The sequence below is a fragment of the Balaenoptera acutorostrata genome, chromosome 19, assembly GCF_949987535.1.
Source record: "Balaenoptera acutorostrata chromosome 19, mBalAcu1.1, whole genome shotgun sequence".
NCBI classification, from domain to species: domain Eukaryota; kingdom Metazoa; phylum Chordata; class Mammalia; order Artiodactyla; family Balaenopteridae; genus Balaenoptera; species Balaenoptera acutorostrata.
In genome coordinates, this window is record NC_080082.1 from 61654802 (window position 1) to 61678245 (window position 23444).

Here is a 23444-nt window from a genome sequence, read left to right on the forward strand (position 1 = left end):
GAGGGCTTCCCTGGTAGCACAGTGGTTAAGAGTCTGCCTGCCAAGGTAGGGGACAGGGGTTCGAGCCCTGGTCCAGGAAGATCCCACATGCCACGGAGCAACTAGGCCCGTGAGCCACAACTACTGAGCCTGCGCATCTGGAGCCTGTGCTCTGCAACAAGAGAGGCCGCAACAGTGAGAGGCCCGCGCATTGCGATGAAGAGTGGCCCCCACTCGCCGCAACTAGAGAAAGCCCTCGCACAGAAACGAAGACCCAACACAGCCAAATAAATAAATAAGTAAATAAATAAATTTATTAAAAACAACAACAAAAAAAAAACAAGGCAACTCCTTAAAAGATAACATTCCTTCTTGATCTTGTAAAGGTTCACATAACCCACCACGATGAGGCTTAGACCTGGATTATGTGAACTGTCAAAAATATGTCATTTGGGGCTTCCCTGGTGGCGCAGTGGTTAAGAATCCGCCTGCCAATGCAGGGGACACGGGTTCGAGCCCTGGTCCGGGAAGATCCCACATGCCGCGGAGCAACTAAGCCCGTGCGCCACAACTACTGAGCCTGCGCTCTAGAGCCCGCGAGCCACAACTACTGAAGCCCGTGTGCCACAACTATTGAAGCCCACGCGCCTAGAGCCTGTGCTCCACAACAAGAGAAGCCACCACAATGAGAAGCCTGCGCCCCGCAACAAAGAGTGGCCCCTGCTCACTGCAACTAGAGAAAGCCCGCGCGCAGCAGCGAAGACCCAATGCAGCCAAAAATTAAATAAATGAATAAATAAATAAATTTTAAAAAATATATGTCATTTGATGTATAGCTGTCTGTCCCACAAAAATTATATAACTGTGCTTTGATTTCTAACAGGCAGAACAGTTCTCAGAGCTTTCTGAGATGCTCTTCCCAGGATACAATCCTCTATTTTGGCTCAAATAAAATTTTCCATTTTTTTCTTAGATGCACTGATTTATTTTCTGGTGACACTCTGGAAGGGGTATGTTAATTTCTTCCTTCCTGAAGCCATTCACAGGTGGGCCTGGTCAGGACGCTTCCTGGGAGCTAACCAAAGGTATTTTACATTAACACTCATTACAAGGGTGGCAGTGTACCCAGAGATGGCCCACTATATATAATTCAAGCATACAGGCAACATCCCTTTAGTGACTGACTTCTACCAAAAGCAATAGAATACAAAGGTTAAAGTAAAAGAAACAAGTCCAACATGGAATCAGATTTCTTCTTCTCTATTACTTCACTCTCTTTTTTTTTGTTTTTTGCCGCACCGTGCAGCATTTGAGATCTTAGTTCCCCGAGCAGGGATCAAACCCACACCTGCTGCATTGGAAGCACAGAGTCTTAACCACTGGCCCACTAGGGAAGTCCCTGTTCTTCCCTATTACTTCAAACTTCAGATTGAAAGGCACAAATAGTAATGTATGCTTTTCAAGAAAAATCAAATTGAATATTTTATACACTGAAGACAATGGGCCATTTCCATACATGTCCTTCTTCCTCAAATATACACATCATGTCATAAGTTTTAACAGCTGGTGACTTGTCATGGTTCTGCTGTATGTAATAACTCAAAGAGGTAAAAATTTATTTCTAGTATGCATTCTCTAGTGTATGGTCTGTTGTAAGAATTGCTCAAAATATTCACCAGATGCCTTACATTTTTAAGTATTCTCCCAAATATGTGTTCTTGAGTGAACCATACGGACACACTATTTCAAAGAGCTTCCATGTGTATACATTTTGACCTGTATGAATGCTCTCAACACCAAAGGTGTGCATACTTGATGTAAAAATTTACAACATCCATTACATTTGAAAGTTCGCTCTTCAACATAAATTCTCATTGTTCTACATTCTTGATCTTCAAAAATGAGACTTAGCAAACCATATTGCTTTGTGTGGTTTCTCTCCAGTATGTATTCTCCAATGAACCCAAAGATGTGATTTTCGACTAAAGGCCTTGCCTCATTCATTACATTTGTAAGGTTTCTCTCCAGTATGAACTCTCTGATGACTTAAAAGGTTTCCCTTTACACTAAAGGCCTTGCCACACTCATTACATTTGAAAGGTTTCTCGCCAGTATGAATTCTCTTATGAACTGCAAGGTTTGATTTCCAACTAAACACCTTGCCACATTCATTACATTTGTATGGTTTCTCTCCAGTATGAATTCTCCAATGAACTCGAAGGTGTGATTTTTGACAAAAGGCTTTGCCACATTCATTACATTTGAAAGGTTTCGCTGCAATATGTACTGTCTGATTAATTCTAAGGTGTGTATTTTGATGACTTGTAAGGTGTGAATTTCTACTGAAAAACTTGCCACGCTCATTACATTTGAAAGGTTTCTCTCCAGTATGTATTCTCCAATGAAGTCAAAGATGTGATTTTCAACAAAAGGCCTTTCCACACTCATCACATCTGTAAGGTTTCTCTCCAGTATGAACTCTCTCATGCCTTAAAAGGGCTCCCTTTACACTAAAGGCCTTGCCACACTCATTACATTTGAAAGCTTTCTCTACAATATGTACTCCCTGATGACTTATATGAATTTTGACTAAAGAACTTGCCACATTCATTACATTTGAAAGGTTTCTCTCTAGTATGAATTCTCCAATGAATTTGAAGATGTGACTTTTGTCGAAAGGCCTTACCACATTCATTACACTTGTAAGGTTTCTCTCCACTATGAATTCTCTGATAACTTAAAAGGGTTCCCTTTACACTAAAGGCCTTGCCACACTCATTACATCTGAAAGCTTTCTCTACGTTATGTACTCTCTGATGACCTGTAAGATGTGAATTTTGATGACTTGTAAGGTGTGATTTTAGACTGAAGAACTTGCCACACTCATTACATCTGAAAGCTTTCTCTACGTTATGTACTCTCTGATGACCTGTAAGATGTGAATTTTGATGACTTGTAAGGTGTGATTTTAGACTGAAGAACTTGCCACACTCATTACATTTGAAAGGTTTCTCTCCAGTATGTATTCGCCAATGAACTTGAAGATATGGTTTTTGACTAAAGGCCTTACCACATTCATTACATTCATAAGGTTTCTCTCCAGTATGAACTCTCTGAAGACTTTCAAGGGTTCCATACTGACTAAAAACCTTGCCACAGTCATTACACTGATACAGTTTCTCTCCAGTATGAACTCTCCAATGAGCAGCAAGGTGTGAGTTTTGGCTAAAGAGTTTGCCACATACATCACATTTATATACACTTTTTCCTGTATGAATGATCTGATGTCTCCTGAGGTATGAGCTATTAAAGGTTTTGCCACACTCATTACATTTGGAAGGCTGCTCCACAGTATGAATTCTCTGATGGGTTGCGAACTTTGAATTATGACTAAAGACTCTGCCACATACCTCACATTTATGTAATTTCTCTCGTGTGGATGATCTGATGTCTAATGAGGTGAGATCCCTGAAGAAAGGTTTAGTCACACTCATTACATTTGTAAGGCTGCTCCACAGTATGAATTCTCTGATGGGTTGCAAGCGTTGCATTATGACTAAAGACTCTGCCACATACCTCACATTTATGTAATTTCTCTCTTGTGTGGATAATGTGATGTCTAATGAGGTGTGATCCCTGAAGAAATGTTTTGCCACACTCATTATATTTGTGAGGTCTTTCCCTGAGTGCTTTCTGATCTTGTGTCTGTATTGAAAGATGGTGAAAATGAGGAACTACTGTTGCTAGATCTCTCAACTTCATTACATTCATAAAATAACCCATCAGTTTTAAATACCTGCAGTTTCTCTTGAACATTTAATCCAAGCCTATTTCCAATGGGTTTGATTGCGACATCCCTTTTACCATGTCGACACATAATATTCCAGGAGATTGCACAAGAATGTTCTTAGCAAAAATCAGAAGAAAAAAAAACAGGAAAAGGCCATCTAAAGGAGAAGAATGAGTTTCTTCTGTACACACATGTGCAGATACAAAGAAACTGAATAAACAGTCCAGTAGAGTAGGAGGCCATGATTGTAAAAGTGAGTCTCCCTAAATCTGTGTTCCCCTGCTGAGTTTGATTAGCCTCTCTATCCAAAATTTTATTCCATTTCTTGTCTTCCCACACCTGTTCCCCTCAAGACTGAGCAGTATCAAAGAAAACGGGGGATTGAAACAAACGGGACCCAGCAGGGCCCTCCTAGATACAAAAGCCTTTCCAAGTGCCGTGATTCCTCTTGGTAGAAAAACACTTCGGTCTCCTGGATCTTCCCTGAGTTCCAAAGAGCAGATTCAAGCAGATACTCATTAGGGGAAGGAGGGAATGCAGAAAGAAAGGAAAAGCAAGCCCAACATAACCTTTCCCATGACTGGTAACTTAAACTGATACCTTGATCTATGAGCCCAAACTGTGGCTTCAGCCAGCTGCCCCAAGAGGACTGAAAAAATTGATGACAGTCAGAGGGCCAAGTGAGAAGTAAAATTCTTAAGCCATCACATCGGTTCTAAGTAAATAATAAAATGTCACAACTATTGCTTTCTCCCAGAAGGAAGTTAAGGGATCAGAAGGCTGTGATTAGGAGTTTGCTTTGCAGGAACCTACAGAATAATCAGGAAGATGGCACAACGTGGTGCCCAAAGTCTGCAGCTGAGGCCTTACAGGGAAGCTGGGATCACGGACGCTCCCCTCCCCGCTCTCCTTTTCTCTCCAAAAATCTTACACCCTGGCCAACCCGCAAGATGCATTTGAGGCAAGCTTAGGTCTACCATCTTCCGGGCCGGCGCCTCTTTGATTAATAAACCTTTCTCTGCTCCAAAGTCCAACGTTTCAGTTTGTTTGGCCTCACTGAGCACACAAACTTGGGTTCAACCTCATTATGTTTGAATACGTTCTCTGTTCAGAAAAGGTAGAGGACTATGATGAAAGCCATGCTTCAATGGAGTAGCTCCTCAGAGCTCTCATCATACTTAATGGTGAAAGGATGAAAGCTTTTCCTCTAAGATCAGGAACAAGACGAGGATACCTGCTCTCAGTATTTCTAAAAACATAATACCCGAAGTCCTAGAAAGAACACAGACGCAGAAAAAAGAGATAATAGGGATCCCAATAGCGAGAGGAAGCAAAATTATCTCTGACATTATATAACATGTAGAAAACCCTGAAGATTCTGTAAAAAAAATAAAATAAAACTGCTAGAAATAATGAAAGACTGCAATAAACTTACAAGACACCAAGTCAACATGCAAAAATCAATTCGGTTTCTAAACCTTAAAAATGAACAATCAAAACAGAAATTGAGAAAACAATTCTATTTACAATAACATCAAATAATAAAATAAAATACTTAGACATAATGTTATACATGACAGGAAAGATTTGTACACTGCCAATTAAAAAGACTGCTGAAGGACTTCCCTGGTGGTCCAGTGGTTAAGGAGCTGTGCTTCCAATGCAGGGGGCCCGGGGTTCATCTCTAGTCAGGGAACTAGACCCCACATGCCACAACTAAGAGTTCATATGCCGCAGCTAAAGATTCCTGCAACTAAAAGATCCTGCATGCTGCAACTAAAGGTCCCTAGTGGTGCAACTAAGACCTGGCGCAGCCAAATAATTAAATAAATATTTAAAAAAAAAAAAGACCGCTGCAAAAGCTTATAAAAGACACGAATAAATGCAAAGGTATCTCAAGTCCATAGACTGAAGTCAATACTGTCCAGATGTCAATACTACACAAACTGGTCAACACATCAAATTATCCCCTAGTGAAATCCCAATAGCTTTTTCCCAAAGAAACAGAAAAATCCATCCGATGATTCATATGGAATCTCCAGAGACCCTGAATAACAAAAATAAGCTTGAAAAAAAACAAAGTTGAAGGTCTCACACTTATTTCAAAACTTCTTCCAAAGCTAAACTTACCAAAACAATGTGGTACTGGCATCAAGATAGATAGAGGGATCCTTGAAACAGAACAGAGACATTAGAAAAAAAAACTTGTGTATATGCTAAACTGATGTTCCACAAGGGTGTCAGGACCATTCAATGGGAGAAGGGCAGTCTACTGAACAAAAGGTGCTGAGAAAACTGGAAACCCACTAACAAAAGTATTTAGTTGCACCACTGTCTTACACGACAGAAAAAAATTAACTCAAGATGGTTCAGAAAGCTAAACCTAACTCCCAAGTGTATGAAACTACTAGAAGTAATCATACAAGGAATGTTTCTTGACATTGGATTCACCAAGGACTTATCAGATAACACCAAAAAACACAGGCCACGAAAGAAAAACAGATAAATTGGACTATATCAAAATTATAAAATACTGTGAATTAAAGCATGCTCTAAGTGAAAAGACTCTATGGTATAAGAGAAAATATTTGCAAATTATATATTTGATAACAGATTAACATCTAGAATACATAAAGAACTCTAAAAGGGACTGATCAATTCTACCACGGCGGGGGGCGGGGGGGCCTTCCCCAATCAACCAACCCACACATTGCAAACATAAAAACAAAAACACAAAGATTAACACAAAATGTATGAACTTGATAATAAATAGGAATAAGAATCATGTATAATGCATATGAATATACAAAATGAAAGTACCACTGTCTTAAAGAAAACAAATGATGCTTCATCACTGAAAGTATCATTCCACTTCATAAGCTCCCTCATTAAGATTCTTCAAAATTAGCTGCTGAGGTAAATGAACAATGGCACACAGGCAACAAAAAATGTGGCATCAACAACAGATTAGTTCATATTTAGCATCCTGGGATAAATTTCTACACCATTTACAGAGACTAAAATGTATGATCGCTGGTATATGTGAAACATTGTCATAGTGCCCTTGAGACAGGCTTTTGTGACAGTCCCCAAAGCCAGAAAAAAACCTGGAAAGACTTATCAGACAGGCTCTCATGATACTTTCTACCTCGTGTCCCAAAACGTGCTGACCACTCCAATGAGTAGCTTCAAGTGGTGACTTTGAACAGAGGAGGAAAATATTACAACATATGAGGGAAAGTGTCTCCATTAAATATTTTCTGGTAACCAGTAAACACACTCCATAGAGAATCCACCACAAGTTCCCTATTACACACGGGTACATTATCAGAGCAAAGGATAAAATTTCAGACCTTAGGACTATACTGCAAAGGAATTTAAGAGATAAAATCATACAAACTAAGCAGAATGTAAAATCAGGAAGAGTCGACATTCCAAGACTACGGAGAGCATTACAGGAGCAAAAAAACAATGCAACATGTGAGGGTCAGACACTAAAAGATCTTGAGATGGGACCATGTGCTCAACCCACAGATGCCAAGCTAAGAGCCTGACAGATTCACCACTGGTCTCCTTGTAGTATTTAGGATCAAAAAGAGGATCTCTCCATCCACTGTCCTTACAGTTTTCCTAAGTACAAGCACAGAAGATCCAATGCACCTAGCTATTCCACACACCCCTGAACAGAAGAAATGGCTGAGGGATCTAAACCAGCAGAGAGGACCTGAGACAGCTAGGGCAGGTGCTGAGGGGCCACGTGGAATACAGAGCAGCCAGTTTTTCCACATCTTCTGATTACTTCTTCCAAGTACAGCAACTCTGATCAAACCAGGATGGGCTCAGGGGTGGGACTCCAGAGGCATCAGCTCTGATCTACGTGGACTAAGAACTGAGCATCCAGGGGAATCAAGACCAGAAGGAGACATGAAGGGGCAAGAGACCCCGATCAAACAGCCCTCATCATCCTCCTCAAAGTCAAGCAAAAACCAGTCCACAAAAGCCAGATGATGAGTGTTGTGGATCATGATAAAGACCTTGCCTTTGTCTCTGTAGGAGCTGCAGCACCACTGCAGGGTAAAAGAAAACATTTTACATGATGAAGGACAGGGTGATAACTCCAGGAGGTGAAAAATATCCTCTGAGACTTTTCAGTAAATGAACTTCTGTTCTCCCAAAAAAACTCCACCGTGAGAAAAGTTTCCCAAACACTATTAATATTGTGGCTTCCTCTCTGCCCTATGAGATCCCATCTGTGTTCACACTTTTCACACATTCCCACCCATTTGGATTTTGGGTATTTTCACATCACTCACCACAGTCCTGGGCTCTTTTTCTTGCTCCAAAAGGGAGACAATATTCAGATCAAAAACAGAAATTCCTGATTATCGGAACAAAAAATGTAAAGTGCTACGGTTTTCCGAAAATCACAGCTCTTTCTTCAACTAAGCAGTGAGGACATTACAGGTGGGTCAGGAAAAATATTTCACGAATTCATCCACTGCCTCCTTCTAAATGCATCGGGAACAGTATATAATATGCAGATATTCAGCTCTCTTCCTAGAAACACTAAGTCAAAAGCCAAAAGGTAGAAAATGGGAAATTGGGTATTTGTTCGAAGTTTGCCATTGGGCTTTATACATAATTAAGCTCTGGAACGAGTCCTGACGCAACATGAAATGGACGGATCATCCAAAGAAAGGGTCAGTTTAAATGCCTGAAGGCACTTCATGTCTGAGTCCACAGGCTTTTCAGATCAAAGGAAACAGCGCCTCCCAAGAGGCACAGAGGGGAAGATGCAAAGGCAAATCCCGGCTGTGGAGGGAAGTTATCCTCACCCAGGGAGAGCAGGTTCCTGCAGGTCTCCAGCATCACGTCCCTGAACAAGGCCCTCTGAGCAGGGTCCAGGCATTCCCACTCCTCCTGAGAGAACGTGATGGCCACATCCTCAAAAGTCAACCGTTCCTGAAATGAAAATATATATTTTCACCAAGGGGCCATGAGGAGAGTTCATATCTTCATACAAAAGGAAAAGAGGAGTAAGGGGTAAGGATTGACTTGGTTGAAGTATATGTGCTACCAGGTCCATGTGGAAGTATTGGGAGACATTATGTGTCTCTAATTTTAACTTCTTATGCTTTTTCATAAGAGATTATGATATCTTCCAATTACTAAGGGTTTTTCATCTTTGTGGAAAATCCATGAAACATCTATAAATAAAACTCAACAATGGGTTGTCTATCCAGATGCGTTTGATATTATGTTCTACACGGTAACTGAAAGTCAATATCTTGACGAGTTGCAGTCTGAGTGGCGTCTTGAGAGAGACAAAGTCCACAATGGCTCTAGAGAAAAGTCAAAATCTTCAATTATGATGATGACAACAACAATGATTAAAAGTTTGGGAATACTTCTTTTCTTTTTTAGTTAATTTATTTTATTTATTTGTCTGCGTCGGGTCTTAGTTGTGGCAAGTGGGATCTTTGTTGTGACATGCAGGATCTTTCGTTGCGGTGCGTGGGCTCTTCGTGGCAGCGCATGGGATTCTCTCTAGTTGTGGCGCAGGGGCTCAGCTGTCTTGCAGCATGGGGGATCTTAGTTCCCCAACCTAGGATCGAACCCACATCCCTTGCATTGGAAGGTGGATTCTTAAGCACTGGACCACCAGGAAAGTCCCTGGAATACTTCTTATTGCTCTAAATTACTGTAATATTAATCTAAACATTACTCTATAAAGTGCTTTATGGGTATGAACATATCATCAACGTAATAGCTCATTAGAGAAAGATCTGTTCCCATCTTACAGAAGAAAAAACTGTGTCAGAGACCCTCTGAGAAACTTGACTCAGGTCAAGAAGTTAACAAATGACACAGCAAGCACCTAAACTCAGAGGGTTGGGTTCTGAAACTGAAACTTAAAAATCAAACAGATAAGTAACAGAGAGCATTAAAAGGACATTGACAGAGGGATACCTGAGAAAACTTGAAAAAAGTCCAAGGTGAACACAGAAAAGCATGAAAGGCCATTATAAATGTGAGCACACACACACATATATTAAAAATTTTAGTAATCTTACTACAATTTAAACCATTAACATGATAGCATAGAAAAAATTCAAGGCCACTGAATATATTGAAGATATAATTTCGACTACAAATGATATAATACATAGTTTTAAAATCATGTTGTTTATCTAAACCAGGGACGCCGTGCACATCCATGAACTTATGCACACACATGTCCACACTAAATTACTGAAATGATAGTTGTTTCCTGACATATTTTCAATTTTTTAATCACCCTTTTATTCACGGGTATTTCAGCATCTTTCAGACAATGAGAATGTATCAACAGTACTGAATTTAGTTTGTCAACATGATTCCATAAGAGGCTACTGAAAGAAAAATGGTATGACCATGAAAAAAACCCCAATACTTTAACTCCAATCTCAATAAAATAACTATATTCAAAAATATAAATACAACTTCAGCCATTAAAATTTACATACTTGGGCATTAACAGCAGGCGAAGAGGTTCCTTGTTTTTTCTAATAATAAAACATTGATCCGGGACTTCCCTGGTGGCACAGTGGCTGAGAATCTGCCTGCCAACGGAGGGGACACAGGTTCGAGCCCTGGTCCAGGAAGATCCCACATGCCGCGGAGCAACTAAGCCCGTGAGCCACAACTATTGAGCCTGTGTCCTAGAATCCGTGAGCCACAGCTACTGAGCCCGCATGCCACAACTACTGAAGCCCACGCACCTAGAGCCCATGCTCCGCAACAAGAGAAGCCACTGCAATGAGAAGCCAGTGCACTGCAACGAAGAGTAGCCCCTGCTCGCCGTAACTAGAGAAAGCCCACACGCAGCAACAAGGACCCAACACAGCCATAAATTAATTAATTAATTAATTAATTTTTAAAAAATCGATTCAAAATTAGAATAGTAGTATTCTACATTATTTTCACAGATTAAGAACAAATTTATCACAACAGTGAAGTTATAAACTTCTTGGAGAATTAAAAATCATGAAAAAAAGAATATGCAAAAAAATTATTATTAAAAAACACATTTCAAACAAACATCATGACGAAAAGGAAATACTTGATGCATTCCCTCTGAAGTTACAGTGCAGTGAAGGGGGCTGGCCAGGGCTCCTGCCTTTCACCACTGTACAGGTTTCCTGAGCAGGGACCACTACAGGAAGTAACAGGAGGAAAACAGAGAGCGAGAGCGAGAGCCACAGAGAGAGCATATCAGAGAGTTAAAACTGTGAACATTCACACATCTAAAGACACGGAAAGGTGAAAAGTGAAAGGATGGAAAAGATATTCCATCCTAAAGAGAGCAGGGGTGACTCCATAATACCAGAAAAAATAAAAAGACAAAAAACATTATATAATGATAAAATGGTCAATTTATCAAAAGAGAAAACAAAAACAATATACAAGCATAACATTAGATCTCCAAGAAAACGGAAGCAAACATTAACAGAAATGAAGAGAGAAACAGCACAAGAATAGTATGAGACTTCAATGGCTCATGTTTACTTATGGATGGAACCAAAGAGAATATCAACAAGGCAACAGAGGACTTGAACAACACTGTAGACCAAGTAGACATAACAGACATGTACAGATCACTCCACGCAACAAGAGCAGCAGAAACATGCTTCTCAAGCACACATGGAACATTCTCTATGACAGACCATGTGTTAGGCCAGAAAGCAAATCTTAATAATGTTAAGAGATTGAGATCATAAAAAGTATGTTCTCTATCATAATAAAATAAAACTAAAAATAAACAGCAGAGGAAAAAAGAAAATTCCCCAAATTGTGGAAATTAAACAACTCATTCTTTTTTTTTTTAAGTTGAAATATTTTATTCATTCATTCATTCTTTCCTTTTTGGCTACACCACGCCACTTGTGAGATCTTAGTTCCCCAACCAGGGATCAAACCCAGGCCCTCAGCAGTGAAAGTGTGGAGCACTAACCACTGCATTGTCAGGGAATTCCCTAAACAACTCATTCTTAAAGCACCAATGGGTCAAAGAACAAATCACAAGGGAATTTTTAAATACTGAGCTGAAAATGAAAATACAACATACCAAAATTTTTAACACACAGTGAAGGCAGTACTAAAAAGGAAGTCTAGGGCTTCCCTGGTGGCGCAGTGGTTGAGAATCTGCCTGCTAATGCAGGGGACATGGGTTCGGGCCCTGGTCTGGGAAGATGCCACATGCAGCGGAGCAATTGGGCCCATGAGCCACAACTACTGAGCCTGCGCGTCTGGAGCCTGTGCTCCGCAACAAGAGAGGCCACGATGGTGAGAGGCCCACGCACCGCGATGAAGAGTGGCCCCCGCTTGCCGCAACTAGAGAAAGCCTTAGCACAGAAACGAAGACCCAACATAGCAATCAATCAATCAATCAATCTTTAAAAAGGAAGTCTAAATGCTTAAAATAAGAAAAAGAAAAGATCTCAAACCAGAAATCTATTGTTACACCTCAATGAAGTAGGGGAAAAAACCCAAACTGAACCCAGATTTAGCAAAAGTAAAGAGGTAAATCATAAAGATTAGACCAGAGATAAACAAAATACAAAGCAGAAAAATATAAAGGCAAAGTAGCGTTGGCGTTTTGAAAAATTCAATGGAAAAACACTTAGCTGGACTAAGAAAAAAGATTCAAATAACTGAAAACAGATACTAAAGTGGAGAGATTGCAAATAATGCCAAAGAAAATTTTTAAAGGATTATAAAAGAGTACTATGAACAGTAATGCCTACAAATTATAGAATGGAGAAGATACAGGTAAATTCTTAGAAACATATAACCTACTAAATCTTAATCCTTACGAAATAAAAAAAATTTGAACCCAATTATAACTAAAGACATTCAAGCAGTAATCAAAAACTTCAAACAAACAAAAAAAACCCAGGACCCAATTCTACCAAACATTTACAAATGAATTACCACTAATCTTGCTAAAAATGTTAGCGTAGAAGAGGGAACACTCATAAACTCAATGTATGGAGCCAGCATGATTCTGATACCAAACCCAGACAAAAACAAAAGGAAAACTAGAAATCAATATCCCCGATGAATACTGATACAAAATCTTTAACAAAACACCAGCAAACCAAATTCAACACCACATTAAAAAGATCTGACATCATGATCAAGTGGATTTTATTTATATCACTATAAGGGGTAAGGAGGACTCAACATACAAAAATCAATTATGTGGTACACCACATCAACAAAATAAAGGAAAAAAATGTCACAAAGGATCATCTCAATTACTGCAGAAAAAAGCATTTGACAAAACGCAACAAACTTTCAAGATATAAACACTTCCCTGGTGGTCCAAGTCTGGTGGCTACAACTCCGCGCTCCCAATACAGGGGGGCCGGGTTCAATCCCTGGTCAGGGAACTAGATCCCCCATGCCACAACGAAGATGGTAGATCGGGATCCACCACTAAGACCCAGTGCAGCCAAATAAATAAATAAACATAAATAATAAAAAAAAAGAGAGAGACAAACACTCAACAAACTAGAAACAGTAATTATCTCAACATAATAAACACCATTTATGAAAAGAGCACAGCTAAAGTCATACTCAAACGTGAAAGACTGAAAGCTTTTCCCGTGAGATCAGGAGGAAGGCAAGGATGCATACTTTCTGCACTACTCTTCAACAAAGTACTGAAACCACTAGCCAGAGCAATTAGACAAGAAAAAGAAATCAAAGTAATCCAAATTGAAAAAGAAGCAAAATTTTCTTCTTTCCTAGACAAGGTTTGATATGAAGAAGCCATAACCTTTTGACAAGAAAACTGCTACATCAAAATACATGTTTTGAAAAATTGCAGGATACAAAATCAACATGCAAAAACTTTCAGTTGCGTTTCTATACACAATGAACAGTATCAAAGGAAGATTAGAAAGCAATCTTATCTATTATAGCAATAAAAACAAATGAAATATCAATATTCAGGAATAAATTCGCCAAGAAGGTGAAAGAAGTGTACACTGAAAACTACTTAACAGTGTTAAAAGAAATTTAAAAAGATACAAATAAATAGAAAGTCATCCCATATTCATGGACTATAAGACTTAATACTCTTAAAGTATCCCAGCTACCCAAAGTGTGCTACAGATTCAATGGAATGATTATCAAAATTCTCATGGCAATTTTTGAAGAAACAGAAAAAATCATGCTAAAAGTCATAGAGAATTTCAAAAAACCACAAATAGCCCTAAGTCTCTTGAATAAGAAGAAAGATGGATACCTCCCTTTTTTAGATTTCAAAACATATCACAAAGCAATCGAGATTGTGTGGTACTGGTATAAACACAGATATATAAACCAAATGAACACAAGAGAATGCTCAGAAATAATCCTTTGCATATATGTAAAATGTATTCATAAAGGTGCTAAGACTACAAAATGAAAATAAGACAGTCTCAATAACAAATGCTGCTGGGAAACTGGATACCTCCCTGCAAAAGAATGAAGCTGAAACCTTACCTACATCAAAGGTAAAACCTTCTATGTGTCAAAGGACGCAACCAACACAGTGAAAAGACAAAAAACTGAAGAATGGAGGTATCGAAACTGATTCCAAGGACTTCCAAATCTCAACAATTTAGGTTGATTTCATAGTTTAAAATGGATAATGGAATAAAACACCCTCTTATCACTGATGTCTATTTCTGAACTTTCCATTCCATTCCCAATCATGAAGATGTTGAAATCAGTGACACAGTTATTTGGCTGAGAATGTATTATAAAAACTCGGAACAAATTTCTCCTTATTGGTTTCTTCCAGAACGTACCAGGCATTTCTGCATATTAATACCTGCCTTCCACGTGTAGCTTCTTCATTCTGTTTTGTAGAGAGAGGACAGTGCATTCAGATGGGCCCCTCTACAATCCCTGGTGCCCAACAGCACTGACCCATCCAAGGGTGTGAAGCCCTGCCCAGGACTATGCCCAGCACAGAAGCTTCACAAGTTCCAGTTCCAGGTCACAGGATTGTGTGGAGATGGAATCCAAGTGGAGAGGACAGGCCCTGAGGGAAGGCCCTGGGTGACTGTGATGTACAGGTGTCAGGCAGGACACTTCAGAGTCAGACAAGATTCGTGAGTCCAAAGAATGGCATTTCAAGAAATAAGATGAAATAATCAACTGAGAATATGACTTTACCTGAGAAAGAGCCATTCCAAACTCCAGTTCTTTCCTCGTCCTCCTCTTCCGGGCATACTCCTTAGGCAACATGATTCTTTAGCAGTCAATCTTGAAAGTTGGAAAGATGCTGTTTAATGCTTAGAATCAACACACCCCCTTCCTGAGTCACCACCACACACACAGGGAAGACCTCAGCATGTGGAACAGACAGTCCCCTGCTGCCCACTGTCCCAGGAGGGACTCAGGACAGTAAACTCCCACACAGAGACCAATAGGTGAAGTTTCCCACGCTTTCCTTCAGATCACGCTTCCCTGGGACTTCCCTGGTGGCCTAGTGGTTAGGATTCTGGGCTCTCACTGCTGTGGCCCAGGTTCAATCCCTGGTCACAGAACTGAGATCCCGAAAACCGTGTGGCAAGGCCAAAACCAAACAAAAATAAAACAAACAAAAAAACAAGGGCTTCCCTGGTGGCGCAGTGGTTGGGAATCTGCCTGCCAATGCAGGGGACACGGGTTCGAGCCCTGGTCTGGGAAGATCCCACATGCCGCGGAGCAACTAAGCCTGTGAGCCACAACTACTGAGCCTGCGCGTCTGGAGCCTGTGCTCCTCAAAGGGAGAGGCCGCAATAATGAGTGGCCCCCGCTCACCGCAACTAGAGAAAGCCCTCGCACAGAAACGAAGACCCAACACAGCCAAAAATAAATAAATAAATAAATAAACAAACAAGTCACTCTCCCCTCCTGGTGAGGCCCTCACGTACACAGCAGCAGCGGGCACCTCAGCTGGACCCGACGACCCCCTTCAGGTCACAGACCAGCCCTGATCCATCCGCACGCAGAGCAGAGCCCCCTCAGCTTCAGCCCAGATCTCAGCCCTCAGGAATGGGGGGACTCAGAGTCACTAAGTCACGCAGGCCAGGGATAAATTTGAAACAAATTTTAAAAAGCAATAATTTGTTTATTGTTTTTAATCTAAAAGACTGGTGTCAAAGTTTTGAAAAAAACAAAACTGAGGATATGGTAATTCCCTGGTGGTAGGTCCAGTGGTTAGGACTCCACATGATCACTGCCAAGGGCACAGGTTTGATCCCTGGTCAGGGAACTATGATCCGACAAGACCAAAAAAAAAAAAAAGTATCTTCTCTAACCACAATGAAATAAAACTACAAACAGAAAGCGTAAAGAAAACAGGAAAATCCCCTAAATACGGAAATTACATAGCTCCTTCTTAAAGACGCAATGAATGACAGGTATAGAATATTGGAGGCCAGCAAAGCTTCTTTCAGAAGTTAAAAATTATTCAGAGGAACAAAGAAATTGAATGAACTGAGATTTATTTCAAGCTACAAAATAATTAAATGTAAAGAAACAAAAAGAAAAGAAGTGGGCTTCCCTGGTGGCGCAGTGGTTGAGAGTCTGCCTGCCAATGCAGGGGACACGGGTTCGAGCCCTGGTCTGGGAAGATCCCACGTGCCGCGGAGCAGCTGGGCCCGTGAGCCACAACTACTGAGCCTGCGCGTCTGGAGCCTGTGCTCCGCAACAAGAGAGGCCGTGATGGTGAGAGGCCCGCGCACCGCGATGAAGAGTGGCCCCCGCTTGCCGCAACTAGAGAAAGCCCTCGCACAGAAACGAAGACCCAACACAGCCATAAATAAATAAATAAACAAACAAACAAACAAACCCAAAAGTTTAAAAAAAAAGAAGTAAATCCATTCCAAAACACACTTTCAATGTCCCTTTAAAGGCACCATGTAGTGACGGAGTCAGTCTTTTCTTGCCCCACTTCTCTCCCCTGAGCTCTACCCCACACCAGGAAAAGGGAAGGGGGTGACCCACCTCTAAGTGAGTCAAGTCACTGCCTCTCTGCTCAGCAGGGTTTGCCAATGGAAGTTTTCTTCTGACACAAATAATTACAAAATGCACAAGCCTTATAGACAGTTGTGCCATTCTCATCCTCACCTGTGTAATTTAAACAAATGTTAAATACATTAGATTCTAAAGACTCAAATCAATCTTATCACGACATAATCATCCACAACCAAACAACTCACCACCCATCTGGATCCACTTTCCCCCTCCACCTGCACTATTAGGTGTTTCCATTTTATTCTGTTTCTCTGTCTCCCTGTTTCATTTCTGCCTTTGTTTCTCTTTTTCTTTTCCTCTACTTTCCCGTTCCTGCCCTCCTCTCCATTTCCTCCCTCACACCTGGCCTGCCCCACTCTGAAACCCGTTCCCCCTCTTGTTGCTCGTTCTCCTCAACCCGTATGACTGTCCTAAATCTCTATGTATTTCTTTCTTCCCCCATCTCTGCGGTTACACCATGCCTCCAGTTACACCCCTTCTGTCTCTGTTACTCTCCCTTCCTCCCCACTCTCGGGCGCCCCAAGTGGCTGTGCTTCCTTCCTGCTCTCTCTCTTCCTCTGCTCTTATTGTCACCCTTTGTCCGGTTTTTCTCCCAGCACCGTGATGCTCTGAAGGCCAAGGTTCCAACTCTTTTATCATCTCCCCTTACTCTGTGTGAAGTGACTCTCCACTATTATCCCCTTCTAAGGCTGATCCAGGTCCCCTTCCTTAGGTTGCCCTGCAATCTCTGCCGATCCGGCTTAATTTCTTTCTCCATTATCTTCACCTGCTACTTTCAAGACTTAATCACTTTCATTTTACTATCTCTCTGCACGTCCTTCAGCCACCCTCTATGTTCCCACTGGTTCTCCCTCATTCTTTTCTCCTCAGTTTTTCTACTTCGATCTCAGCCTCTCCGTCTCTGCTTTTCCTGATTCCATTCACTCACGTATAAAATGCCCACCTACCAGAAGGGAATATTTTCTAACGGGGTGGCATTGGGGAAGTAACTACACTGGGTGTTCCCGCGTCTGGCCCAGGTCACCTCCCCCTACGCGGGGTGAGGGGAAGGGCTGACCACGAAGGGGAGGCCGGGGGAGCTGAAGGACCCGCCTGAGGAGACGCGAGGACAGAGGCGCTGGGAGGGAGGGAGGGAGGGGGGCTCCGGAGAGGGGCGGGCTCTGGAGAACCCCAGGACCGGGGAGAGGACGCGGGCTCTCCGGGAGCGGGGAGGCCGGCGCTGCCCTCCAGGGGCCGAGAGGGCCAGGCTGCGGGGCGCGCATCCACCTCGGGGAAGAGGAGTTCACAAGGGAGGCCGGGAAAGTAACACGTTATAAGCAGGAAAATGTTGCGAAAAGCGGTTGTCTACGTGGACCAGAGGCAGAAGAGTCAAGGGCAGGGACCGGCCTCAGCCAGACTTCAAACCCAGGGAAAAAATTACCCGACCCGTAAGGGCGACGTCTGGATTTACTGGGGCGGAGGGCCGGCTGCTGGGACTTAAAGTCCCTAGAAACTCCCACACCCCGAGGACGGAGTAGAGCGGTACCGCGCAGTACAGACTTAGGCTAGAAAAAAAGACACTTACGCTCCGCTCCGTGACCTTAGCTCCGCGCTCTCCGCTTCCGGGTCCTTAGGCATGGGCTTCTGGCGTTAGAGGCGGGGCTTCCGGGGCGGGGCCTGGGCGGGGCCCTACCGGTGAGGGGCGGGGCGAAAAGAGCACCCAGGTGTGCTCACTGAGCGCCGGAGGGAGGAACTGGGAGCAGAGAGGGGTTGGTGCTTCCAGTACCTTGGCCGGTTTAAGTTACTGTCTGCAAGAGTTTGCAGGTAAAAGGTTACGGCTGTGTGGGCCAATTACGTCCGAAGCCAAGATGTTTCCTCTTAAGACTAAAAGAGTTTAAATAAAAAGCTATTTTTGCCCTCAGGTTGCTCTGACTTCCTGCTAGTGAGGCGGAAGCAATTCAGTGGTCTGGAAACCTGAGTCTCCTGGAGCAGAGGGAGGGGTTGACATGGATCATTGGTTGGATCCAGGAACATTTCCTAAATGGGAATTAATTTAAGTAACTTTAAGAAATAAGAATAGGGTGACTTCCCTGGTGGTCCAGTGGTAAAGAATCCGCCTTACAATGCAGGGGACCCAGGTTCGGTCCCTGGTCACGGAACTAAGATCCCACATCCTGTGGGGCAACTAAGCCCGCACTCCACAACTACTGAGCTGGCGCGGCTCAACTAGAGCCCAAGAGCCACAAACTACAGAACCCACCCGCCATGGAACCCGCGGGCCACAACCAGAGAGAAGCCTGTGTGTGGCAACGAAGATCCCGTATGCCGCAACTAAGACCCGACACAGCCCAAAATAAATAAATTTTTTAAAAAAGAAATGGGACTAGTCTCTGTATTACAAATACAAAACTCTCTCTGGGTAGAATGATATATTTCCTACCAACACCCTATAAAACAGCTTTTCCGGTTCTATTCCCTATTAATGCAGAAGGTCAAATTCAACATACTACTCAGTTTCAGAAACTCAGGGACAGGCCCTGGAGTCTGAGCCTGGAGGACTAAGGCGTGTGATCACTTAGGTCACTAACCATTGCCTTAAAAACAGCAATACGTATTTTTAAATTGTTATACACTGCATTATTCTTCGTTTTGTCCAACGTGTTTTAATTATTTGCCTTTTTAAAACCAACTATTTACACAGTAACATGAGTTGTATAAACAACTCTTTATACAATGACATACATCACTCTATAAGTTTAAGGTGTACAGCATAATGAAGTTATATATACTGTGAAAAGATTATGACAGTGTTTATTTTATCTATATGAAATTATGGGTGCAAACTAAAGAAAAAGCGAAATAGGGGGAAAAAATTCTTTTCTGTTGATGAGAACTGCATTGCTCTTTAAAATACTTATCCTATTCCACACTTGTGATAAATTCCCTTGTGAATTTACATTGTGAATAAAAAATTCCTTTTTTTGAAAAAGAACAAAGTAAAAAGATCTTAGAAGAACAAAATATGCCTAAGCTAGCAGAAGGTAGGAAAAAGGATTAGACAAATGAAAGAGAATAAAACTACAGAAAAAGACAACACAACAGTTCTTTGAAAAATAGAACAAAATGGACAAATCCTTATCTAGATTTAAAAAAGAGAGAAGACTCAAATTACCGAATCAGAAATGAAAGAGGGGACATTATAAAAGATTACAACTGACCCTACAAAAAAATTTTTTTTTAATTTAGAAGAAAATACTTAGACAAGTCTATGTCTAAATATTGGCTAACCTAGGGACTTCCCTGGTGGCGCGGTGGTTAAGAATCCGCCTGCCAATGCAGGGGACACAGGTTTGATCCCTGGTCCCGGAAGATCCAACATGCCAAGGAGTAACTAAGCCCGTGTGCCACAACTACTGGCCTGCACTCTAGAGCCCACAAGCCACAACTACTGAGCCCGTGTGCCACAACTACTGAAGCCTGTGCACCTAGAGCCCGTGCTCCGCAACAAGAGAAGCCACCGCAGTGAGAAGCCCGCACACCAAAACGAAGAGGAGTCCCCACTTGCTGCAACTAGAGAAAGCCTGCCCGCAGCAACAAAGACACAACGCAGCCAAAAATAAATAATTTTTTAAAAATATTGGCTAACCTAAAATAGATAAATTCCTAGAGAAACAAATCTACCAAGATAGAATCATGAAAAAATTTAAAATCCGAACAAACCTACACATTTTAAGGAGACTGAATCACTATTCAAAAATCATACAACAAAGGAAAGTCAGAGAGCTTCACTGCAGAACGCTACCCAACATTTAAAAACAATTAAGACCTCCCTTCCTTTAACTCTTCCCCAATATATTGAAGAAAAGGGAACAGTTCCAAACTCTATGAGTCCAGAATTACTCTAATACAAAGTCAGACAGTGACACTACAAGAAAACCACACAGCAAAATCCCTAACAAATAATGACGCAAAAAATCATCAATAAAACAATGGTAAACTCAGGGAATTCCCTGGCCACCCAGTGGGTAGGGCCCTGCGCTTCCACTGCAGGGGACGCGGGTTCCATCCCTGGTCATGGAACTAAGATACCGTATTCCTCGTTGCACAGCTAAAAATAAAATAAAAACAAAAACAAAAAAATAGTAAACTAAATCAAAATCACATTAAAAGTTTACATACCATGACTAAAAGGAATATATTATTGAAACGTAAGGACGGTTCCACATATAAAAATCTTTCAATGGAAAATACAAAAAGAGAATGAACCAAAAAAAAAACAAAAACAAAAACAAAAACTACCGATCGTCTCAGTTGTTATAAGTCATAATCCTAGTTATTACTTTAAAATGTATATCTCAGAAATAACTAATTTTCTTGTCAACTGCATTATTATGAACTTTCATCAAATCTTTAACCATGGTCATTTTTAAGTCTTTTGTCATTTACAGACAGTTCTGGGTGTACTCTGATGATTTTGCAAATATGTTCCTATAAAAGAGTTTCATCTTCAAGAAATTCATGGAAAAGACTCTGACAAGTACAGGTTTCTGGTAACTGACTGTACTGCTGAACTGAATGAATAAGCATTTTCAGAACTCTAATGAAAAACTGATGAACTCATAAAAGTGCTAACAAAAGATCAAGATGAAAAAAAAGAAATTAATTACATGGGACTGAGTGAACTGATGAGGATGAGTATAATTTTTGTGACTTTCTGTCTGAATTAAAAAAAAAAAAATCCCACAAGGACTCAGAGGAAAAGAATATACAAATCAATTTTCACTGCAAAGTAAAGGAGCTGTTACAGTGGAGGATTACTGGACTGAATGTCAATATTATGACATAGTATAAGTGTGTTTCATGTTTGGTAATTGCAATCATTGTTGCTTTTGTTGTGGTCATCCATGTACAATGCTTGGTGTCAGTCTATCTATCTCTTGTAAAAATAAAATACAGTGTGTGTGTGTGTGGAAAAAAAAAAAAAAAAAATTTTAGCACCAATATGGATCTTAAGATAGAAGAAAGCTAGGGTTAGAGAGAGGAGGGGAATGAAACTTTACCAAGGTTTTTATACTGTTAAGGTAAAGGATATGGATACCAACAGGCTCAGAGGTTGATCTGAAGGGCAATGATATAAGAGTTTTCATTATCAAACGTTAAATAGGAAGTACAAATATTGAAATACGAGATAAACAAAACAAATGAACAAATATAACAAAACAGAAACAGACTCACAGATACAAAGAATAAATTCATGGTCAGAGGGGAGGGGAGGGGCAAAATGGGTGGAGGGGATTAAGAGATGTAAACTACCAGTTACAAAATAAATAAGTCACAGGGTATACAGCACAGGGGATATAATCAACATTTTATGATAACTTTGTATGGTGTGTATTCTGTAAAAGTATTGAATCACTATGTTGTACACCTGAGACTAATGTAATATTGTAAGTCAACTACAAAAAAATATATACTAGGAAACAAAATGAACAAGGGAAACTCAATTGATTAAAATAAAAATAGGACAGAGAAATAAAAAGAGACACTAAATAGAAAATATGAGTACAAAAATAAAAAAAAAAAAAAAAAAAAAAAAAAAAAAAAAAAAAACAAAAACTACCGATCGTCTCAGTTGACACAGCCCCACCCATCAGCAGACAGGCTGCCTAAAGGCTTCCTGAGGCAGCCACCTCTCTACATGCCCCTAGACATAAACCTGCCCACCAAAGGGCCATGATCCAGGTCCAACCAACAGTGGACAGACAGAAGCCTCTAGACCAGCCTCACCAACCAGGGCACAGACACCAGAAGCAAGAAAACTACAGTCATACAACCTGCAGACACAGTCCACAGATACAGTCCGGACACTACCCTGGGACCACCTGCCTTCTGGCCCTTGGGTAACATGAGGGGGAGTACACTGCTGAGATGCACAGGACATCTTCTACCAAGGCCACTTCTCCAAGGTCAAGAAACGTAACAAACCTACCACATACATAAAAATACAAATAGCAAATTACGCAAAATGAGGCAACAGAGGAATACGTTTCAGACGAAGAAAGAAGACAAAAACCCAGAAGAAGAACTGACGTGGAGATATGCCATCTACCCGAGGAAGAGCTCAGAGTAATGATCGGGAAAATGATCAAACAATTCGGGAGGAGAATGGATGCACAGAGTGAGAAATGAGGCTTTTTAACAAAGGTGTAGAAAACATAAGTAACCCCCAAACAGAATTGAAGAAATACTGAAATGAAAAATACAATAGAGGAAATCAGTAATAGGCTAAATGAGGCAGAAGAATGGATCGGTGAGCTGGAAGACAGAGCGTGGAAATCACGCAAGTCCAGGAAGTGCAAAGAGTCCCATATCCATATAAAAACTTCATAGTAACCACAATCCAAATATCTATAATACACATTCAAAAAGCACATGAAAAGATGCTCAACATCATGGGCGTTTCCACTTTGCACAGCTCCTTGGAGCACCTCTTTATTTCCTAGGTGGGATGCTGCCCAACGCAGGAATCATTCAATAAAGTCAAATAGATCTTTAAATTTGTTTGATTCAATTTTTGTACATTAATGGAAGTCAGAGTACGAAATTCACTGCTATGCTATTTGCACTACAGCCATCT

General features: G+C 41.1%; 1 protein-coding gene and 1 pseudogene across 1 annotated transcript in view; both read right to left on the reverse strand.

Moving 5' to 3' along the window:
• The window catches only part of LOC103017090 (zinc finger protein 160-like), a 74679-nt gene extending 56308 nt beyond the window's left edge, over window positions 1–18371 (reverse strand). Inside the window, 3 exon segments of the mRNA XM_057533533.1 lie at window positions 14981–15070; window positions 16799–16921; window positions 18254–18371. Of these exon segments, the coding sequence (XP_057389516.1) occupies window positions 14981–15052 (72 nt within the window). The 5' untranslated portion in view covers window positions 15053–15070; window positions 16799–16921; window positions 18254–18371.
• Window positions 1085–8855, reverse strand: LOC103015483 (zinc finger protein 665-like; annotated as a pseudogene).
• Window positions 18372–23444: the final 5073 nt, after the last annotated feature.